At 46.8% G+C, this 8,315-nt stretch overlaps 2 protein-coding genes across 2 annotated transcripts; one reads left to right on the top strand and one right to left on the bottom strand.

The window, feature by feature from the left end:
* Window positions 1-714: 714 nt before the first annotated feature.
* LOC119314458 (histone-lysine N-methyltransferase ATXR6-like) lies at window positions 715-2,469 on the top strand. Its single transcript, XM_037589181.1, has 5 exons — window positions 715-1,015; window positions 1,107-1,423; window positions 1,510-1,610; window positions 1,706-1,918; window positions 2,014-2,469. The coding sequence occupies exons 1-5, from the start codon at window positions 715-717 to the stop codon at window positions 2,171-2,173; spliced, it is 1,092 nt and encodes a 363-aa protein (XP_037445078.1). The 3' UTR covers window positions 2,174-2,469.
* A 4,470-nt stretch (window positions 2,470-6,939) lies between these two features.
* LOC119315589 lies at window positions 6,940-8,315 on the bottom strand (the record flags this gene model as incomplete). Its single annotated transcript, XM_037590149.1, has 1 exon — window positions 6,940-8,315. A coding segment is annotated over one exon (1,182 nt), but the record flags the coding sequence as incomplete, so codon positions are not given.

Raw genomic sequence — 8,315 nt, 5'->3', positions numbered from 1 at the left:
TCATACTTCACCACCACCAGCAACTTCGTCAAGACTACCCACTGCCGTACCTCTTGCCACCCGCGCAGTCAAGAAGCACAAAAGCAACATTTTTGTGTCTAATAAGGGGCAAAATTCAGTGCTACAAAAATATTCAATCCACGCAAATTGACGAGCACACGCATGTACATGTGTTTTTTTCTTCTCATTGCTGGCGTGCACAAATCGTTTTTTACGTAATAATGTTTTTAAATTTGTTAAAACCGTATTTCTTTTTCGCCCGAGAACTAATCTTTTTAGGAGTTTTTTTCTTTGAGATCTTTTTTTTGTAGAATTGTATGCTGCGAATTTAGTAGAGTACCTGGCTTGGGCCCATCAGTTGTTGCAAGGCAGCTAATAAATCCAGAACCTACCGGCCCTGATGGCCCATGAAACAGGCGCTCCCCCAGCCCCCTGGCGGCCCAAAAAGACACAGGCGCTCCCCCAGGCCCACCGATTCGCGCCAAAAACCCGAACCCGCGTAGCGAAACGCGGCGCGCGCTCCCTCTCTCGGCTTCCCGCGAAGCCGAAGCCGAGCAGCCCCGTTCGCGCCAAAACTCGCCCCCCTTCTCCCGCCGTTCTCCGGCTACTTCTCCCCCCATCCACAAACTCGTGACGGCCACCCTCCCCTCCCCCGCCCGCCCTCCGTCTCCCGATCCCCGGCTCCCCTCGGCCTCCCGCGGACGCGCGCCGCAGATGGGTCCCGCCACGCAGCAGCGCCACCGGACGCGCGCGGGGTGGCTGGCCGCCAGGCGGCCCAGGGCGGCGGCCGGCGCTGACGACGGCGGCGTCAGGTGCGAGGCGTGCGGGTCCGGCCGCCACGCGGACGAGCTGCTGCTCTGCGACGGCTGCGACCGCGGCCTCCACATCTTCTGCCTCCGCCCCATCCTGCCCCGCGTGCCCGCCGGCGACTGGTTCTGCCCCTCCTGCGCCGCCCCCGCCGCCCCCGCCCATTCGGCCAAATCCGCCGCCGCCGTCCAGACCAAGATGCCCAAACGCAAGTCGATTGAAACAGATTCCTATCTCGTTGACCATTTCTGGATTGGATCTGCTCGTTCGCTGACTCGGATCTCGTGATTTGGTTTCAGAGTTCCCGCTGATCCAGACGAAGATCGTGGATTTCTTCAAGATCCAGCGGCGCACGGCGTTCGCGGCCGCCGAGCCGCCGGAGGGGAAGAAGAGGAAGCGGAAGGCTGCCAGCGCGCTGGTGGTGTCCAAGAAGAAGAGCCGGAAGCTGCTGCCCTTCACCCCCAGCGAGGACCCCGGCCGCCGCCTCACGCAGATGGCCTCGCTCGCCACCGCGCTCACGGCCACCGGCGCCGTCTTCAGCAACGACCTCACCTACGTGCCCGGCATGGCGCCTCGGTCCGCCAACCAGTCCGCCCTCGAGGCAGGAGGGATGCAGGTCAGACGCGTTCTCCAATTCCACCACCCGATCTCCACTAAATTCAGTTTCTGTTTTGCTGAATCTCGGGTGACATTTCATCTCAGGTGCTGCCGAGGGAGGATGCAGAGACATTGAGCCTGTGCAAGAGGATGATGGAGCAAGGGGAATGGCCCCCTCTCCTCGTCGTCTTCGACCCGGTGGAAGGGTTAGTATTATCTGCACAATTCACTGCTCATTTCTGAACTTGTTCTTCAGAATCATTCAGGCACTAATGATGATTGTGTGGAATTTCCTGGACAGATTCACGGTCGAGGCAGACAGGCACATCAAGGACCTGACCATCATCACCGAGTATGTCGGCGACGTGGACTACCTTCGAAACCGCGAGCACGACGATGGCGACAGCATGATGACCCTGCTCTCCGCCGCGCCGCCGTCCAAGAGCCTGGTCATCTGCCCCGACAAGCGGAGCAACATTGCGCGGTTCATCAACGGGATCAACAACCACACGCCGTAAGCATCCTCTTCCTCCGACCACCGTGCATTTACGTATGCATTGTTCGGAACCATGTCTGAAAATTTTGTGTGACGATGGATGACCATTGCAGGGAAGGCAGGAAGAAGCAGAACCTCAAGTGTGTGCGGTTCGCCATCGACGGTGAGTGCCATTGTCTCCTGGTGGCCAACAGGGACATCTCCAAGGGGGAGAGGCTGTACTACGACTACAACGGTGACGAGCATGAGTACCCAACTCACCATTTTGTATGACACATGAGCTGATGTTTAGTCTGCATATTCATTTATGTGTCATCATAGGAAAATGATTGGGCTGATCCATTCCCCCAAAAGTCCACATGTAGAGTCATCTAGTTGGTTGATAGATCTCGAATTTTTTTACCTGGAAAAAGGAAAAAGGGGAATTGTTAAACGTTGTGTATCCAATGGATTGGAGTGCAATGGCAAATGGGTTTGTTCTGTTCATGCCTGTGCCTGGTGTAATTGCTGCTTATCAATGTTTTTGTTTGAAGGCACAAATGCCAAAAAAAGATGAAATATTTGGTTTAGAGTATTCAGTTTCAGTTGAAATTGTGCTACTCCCTCCATATCAACATCACAAATAAATGACTTGAGACAGTTGGCATGGTCCTCAAGATGGGTATTCAATAGGTAACTTTGACCACTAAGTCATAACACAATCTATTTACAAGATTTTAAAACTATAATTTTTTAAAGGCAAATCTGTACTTTTCAATTTTTTGGACAATTAAAATGGTATTCATAGTCAGTTTAAAAAGCTTAACTGAAGGTATCCATGATGTCACTTATTTGTGGCACAAAGAGAGTATAGTAAGTGTTCTCAAGTGAAACTCACAGGGGCTGTAAGGATCTAGCTTAGCAGTTCTTTTTTCTTTTCTTTCTAGAGTGAGTCTTAGGGGCATCTGAAACGTTGAATAAAGTTTGAAATGGCTTAGGATTGTGCGTGCATCTAGATGTCCAGTTAGGTCCACCATAAGCTGTGGTGAGAATAAGCTTGTGAAATTTGTGAGGATGGGTTCAGAACAAAGTTATGGATAGCAGTTTATTCTCAGTGGTGAATGGTGTAAACTTTGAAATAGCCCTTCGAGTACTTACTTTAGTAGATGGAACAATTGTTTCAGACCGTTATTTGTGCAAATTGGCGTGAATATGAAGTTCTACAAAATACATTCATCTTGACCATACATAATGATTACCGATGCATCGAGTGAATCTATCCATGTGCAGCAAGCAAATAAAAAATCTGCTTTCATGTGACACATTGAAAATTAGCACTACATACACATTCTGGACAGGTTGAAAGGAATGTTTACCTCCACATATGCAGAATACGCTAGATCAGCCATCGACAATTTTACAAATATTCTTGCCATCAAAATTTCTCAGTTGGTGGTGATGGTGTGTCTGCCATCCGTCATTTCCGACCATTAGATCTGCATCTAACGGCTGTGAGAAAAGTTGTGGCATTTTTGCAACAATAGCCCACTTCTCTGCTCCAATTTGCAGAAACCCCCTTATTATCTTATAAGCAACCACATCTCTCCCTCACCTCATCAAAACGGCCTGAGAAATATATTTTGAGTGAAAAGTAATATATTTTTAGTGGTATATATCTATATCAAAACAAGAGTGTTTTTCTTTCAAGTTTGTGAACAAGTACTATTTTACTTTGGATCCGTTGCAACGCACGGGCACATTGCTAGTACAATGCAAGTTCTCAAGTTTGCTCGCCTTGCCTACAAAAATAATGACTAGACAGATTTTAGCGAATCGCCCATCTCGCCGCCATCAAAGGCCATTCCATTGTGCAGAGGTCCGCCCGAAAAGTAATCTTTTCCCTCAAACAACAGAAAGCGTTGATCACACAAAGAACTGTCACGAATGTCGTTATGCAAACACATGCATGCAACAACTATCTTCTTTTTCTTATCAACACATAAGCATGTTATGCACATAATGATACACCGTTTCATCCTGATACAGAGATCAAAGTTATGCATTTAGGCAGAGGATGTGATCCCAGTTCATCTTGGGATGCAAGAATTGAACAGATTCATGTGAAATTCCATCTACATGAATTGATCGTCAATCATTTGAAAAGTGTGCAGAAATCCAGCACAGCAACACTTGCATGCAACATCCGGAACACCACAAACACACAGACTAGCTCTAGTTGAGAGCTGGTAGCAAAGCAATTTGGACATGTTGACCAGCACAAAATAGAAACAATAGCAGAGAACAGGAACATATGAAAGAACAATTAAAGTTTACTGGTAATGTGATACTGTCGTTCAATACACGGTACATCTCATCGCTCCCCAATGGTCTCACTGAAATAATCCCTTTGCAACATTTAAGCTAATAATCACAGTTGAAACCAAATCGACATAACATTCAGCTAGAGCTAGCCAGGTTACAGAAGTTTCTGGCTGCCTAACATAACCCACTTGACCATCACTTAGATGTGCAGCCATTCGGTCCAAAGCAGGTGGTGTTGAGCGCAAGCATGGTATGCTTATCAGTCCTCCCGGCTGCACAGATGAAAACAAGCTCAGTGTGGCGCTTCAACGCAATTTGGCAAACACAAGGAAGCATTTTCAGCATGCTAACCTGCGGCGCATGTCATAGGCAGGACTGCCTTTGCTGCGTTCACGGTCATACTTGGCGCTAGTCCTCTCATCTCCTTTGCCGCTGTATGGGCTTCCACCACAGACATAGTCAGAACTAGCCCTGGCCATTAGAGATATTAGTATGACTGTCAATGCGTGATACATTAGTACTGTAATAACATTATTGGAGGTGATTTCTACCAAATTAGAGAACAAACTACTTTTGAAAATTGGCCTGTTTGTGAACAGCACCACTGGAAACAAGAACAGAACGACCAAAGACTGTAAACTATCCACCATCCATGCCATGGGTTAGCTCTATACAATATTCAAACCAAATTATAAGATTCCAGAATATAAGAACTATCTGTTTTTTTAGCAAAAACAGGCCCCTACTGTAACTTTTTTTCATTATATAATGGAATAATTACAAATGGTGGGGTATAGCATAGCTATGGTCTTACAAATGTTCCTACAAATAATCTAACCATGATTGCATTCCCTCCTTAAGACTAGGTTTGGTTCTCTTGATCACCATAGCAAAGTGTTCTTTGAAGCAACTGATGCAATATTCTAAGTTTCTTTGCTTGTGATCAAAGATGATGCCATTCCTGTGTTTCCATAGGGCCCAGCAACCTAAACATTCTTTGAAACATTTGATTGTAATTCTGTTTTTGGCCTCCATCAACATATCAAATATAGTCAAATCTGCATTCCATTCAAAGCCCAGAGCAATCCAGAAGTTTTGACTTAAATCACATGAAAATAATAGGTGGATATAATCCTTATTAGATTCATCATCACACAGAACACATCTGTTGTTTTCCACATAGAAGTTCTTTCTGGTAAGTAGGTCCCTGTGTTCAATATGTCTTGTAGGAGAAGCCAAAAGAAGAACTTCTGTCTATGCAGACAGCTGGATTTCCATATCGAGTGAAAGTTTGGCCGCATCAGGTGGATTACCAGCAAACTGAAGGTAAATTCTTTTTGTGGAGTATTTAGTGCTAAGACCAGTAAAAATTCCATGTATCTTTCATAGAAATATCTGGCAGTCCATTCAGGTACTCTAGTAACACAAGACATGAAAAAACATTACCCGGATAAAAATGTGGTGAGGTTTGAGAATAAGAAAATAAGACGGTCCCACTTTCTACCAAACTGATAATTATTTAATAAAATCTAATTCACGGAGCACATATCCAAACCCAGTTACCAGAAGAGATTGTTCCATCATTTAAGCCATTATTCCCAATAGGCTTCTGCAATTCCTAGACCACCATGGGACAGATCAGCAGCAGCAGAGCCTAGCCTTCATACTCCCTAAAAGAAAGTACATTTCAAAGGAGGACAAGAGAAACAACATAAAGGAGAAAAGTGGGCGCATGCGTGATAAATACATTTCAGAAATTTATAAAACTAAAAGAATGAAAGGAAAAAATCCATCCTACTCAGAATACTTTTCCTTATTAATCAGGGGAAGATTCACTTACCCTACAAACGTCAGTGAATTCCTTGAACAAATTTATATTGGCTCACATCTGCTGCATGACCTACCTGAATTACATGAATTATGACTGCATACTGAAGTACTTAAATGAACAGATACATTGGTTCTATGGTCACTGGAAGATTTTCATGGCAGGCACACACTGGTGTGCACATATCGTTCTTGTACAGTTGTATACGAGAAAAAAAAAGGCTACCTTGTCTGTCAGACTGACATGAATCTTTTGCGCATTACAATAGGCACCTTTGCCTGTTCAAGGAGAAAACAAAACGTTGAAAAACTATTTTAATCGTTATTAGAACCAGAACAAGGAAGCACGCCAATTGCTCATCAAAGATCCTACCAGAAGATGCAGAAACTGTACGAGTGCTCCAGGCCTCCAGCACATAGGCCTACCACAAAATTCCACCTAAATGAGATGGAAATATCGCATGAGTAATACGGAGGGAAACTATTTCTAAGACCGAGATAATCTGCGTGACTGTCCAATATTCCATAGTCATAGGTTCGAGAATTATGGAATAAGGAATCCCGATATGAAATGTTAGGTGTACTGAAAGAGTTAGCTAGAACAATGTGAAACTGTAAATAGGACTAGTAAATTTCATAGTTTTTCCTTTTCTATGAGTTCAATTTCATCAATTTCTCCCCCAGCTGTTAGAAAAGCATTGCACTCTAATTAAGATCCAAACCCTATACAGAAAAGGATCCCAAGTGCATGAACCAGCTGTAGGATCAAAAACAGCAGCTAGAGGGGATTAATTACAGCTTACAGCACAGTAATCACAAGCAAGCACATGCTGAATAATAGAACATCTAAATTCAGATTGAACAGACATCTAAATTCAGTTAAAGATGACAATACACATCCCAATCTCTTTTAGCCAGTACTACTTAATAATGTATCCTGACATACATAACTAGATCATTATAAGTCAAAAACACAACAAGGTCTTGAACCTTGGTACAAGCTACAAAAACATGTATTATATCCTATCCTTGGGGTAAATGGCGATTGAATGTATCCTGTCAATGGGATAGCGAAAACACACACACAATACGAAGCCGGTCAGCTTCAGAATAGATATGGGGTGGCAAATGGTGTTTGCATCATCCACTCGGTTGGAACCTCTGGTGAGCTTTGAGCAGAGTCATACCAGCTGACTGAGGCCGCTTCATCGTCCGTGCTCTCGCCTACTGTCCAAGAATCGCAAATTCCAGCATACGGGGCACACGACAGGAAGCTGAAATTTAGCATTGCTGTCTGGCTCTGCAAGTCAGTTGGCAGTGGTTCGATGATGGGCACCGACAAGTCAAATTGATCAGAATTGTGAAAAAGGGGTGTGACTGAACCACCATGGAGGACGGTGCCGTAGTTGCTCACCATGGAACCGGCATGGTCGGGCATGCAGAAGCTGTAGTTGACCACTGGTTCAGGGACAGGCATCAACAAGTCACCCAGAAAGACTTGATCAGAATTCTCATTGGCCATGGAGAAGCTGCAATTGACATCTGATTCAGGTAAAGGCATCAAGAAGTCACCCAAGACTTGATCAGGCGTGAGGCCGGACATGAGATCATCAAGAAGCTGGTCCACTGAGACGCCATCCGAGCAGTTGTTCAAGTCTGGCTGTGGCTCGACGGCCGACAGCAGAATTGGTGCAGCAGGAGGAACAAGCAGCCGCCGCTTCACAGTCTTCACCGGAGCTGAGTCGTCTCCGGCCTTCCTCTTCCTCCCCCTCCTGTATGCCGGCGACGTCGGGACGGACGCAGATCGGGGCTTGCGCGGGCTCTGGTAGACCTTGCAAAGAACTGGAACCGTCTCACCTTTCTCATCATCTCCTTGACGATCATGAGCCACACGGAACTCGACCATGAGCCACACGGCCTCCACGGATCCGTCGGAATGGATGGGCTTGTACCTGAAACTCTGCTTGTACCCGACGACGCGTCCCTCGCCGTCGAGAACGGCCGCCCTCCCCTTCTCGGCGTGCCACGTGCCCTCGCCGCCGCCGACGGCGCGGGACCTGCGCTTGTCGTGCCCGGACAGGGCCTTGGCGGAGCAGAAGAAGTACCAGCACCGCCGCTCGGCCCCGGTCTTGGGCGCCAGCGGGACCGCGGGCAGGAGGCCCGAGACGAGGGCGGCCGGATCTGCGCCGTACGCGTCGGCGGTGTGCAGGAACCTGGCGGCGGCCTCAGGGAGGGGCTCGCCCGCGATCATGGGGCGGAGGTAGAAGGAGATGAGGTCGGCGTCGGA

Source organism: Triticum dicoccoides, chromosome 6A (genome assembly GCF_002162155.2).
Source record: "Triticum dicoccoides isolate Atlit2015 ecotype Zavitan chromosome 6A, WEW_v2.0, whole genome shotgun sequence".
NCBI lineage: Eukaryota > Viridiplantae > Streptophyta > Magnoliopsida > Poales > Poaceae > Triticum > Triticum dicoccoides.
The sequence above is the reverse complement of the archived record's forward strand: the minus strand, read 5'-3'. Positions and strand labels throughout refer to the sequence as shown.

Excerpts from the sequence above, each read along its gene's own strand:
- LOC119314458 (XM_037589181.1), top strand. The coding sequence starts at position 715 with ATGGGTCCCGCCACGCAGCAGCGCCACCGGACGCGCGCGGGGTGGCTG. Across the intron at positions 1,611-1,705 it reads GTCTTCGACCCGGTGGAAGG|ATTCACGGTCGAGGCAGACA; the intron begins GTTAGTATTATC and ends TTTCCTGGACAG. Across the intron at positions 1,919-2,013 it reads GGGATCAACAACCACACGCC|GGAAGGCAGGAAGAAGCAGA; the intron begins GTAAGCATCCTC and ends TGACCATTGCAG.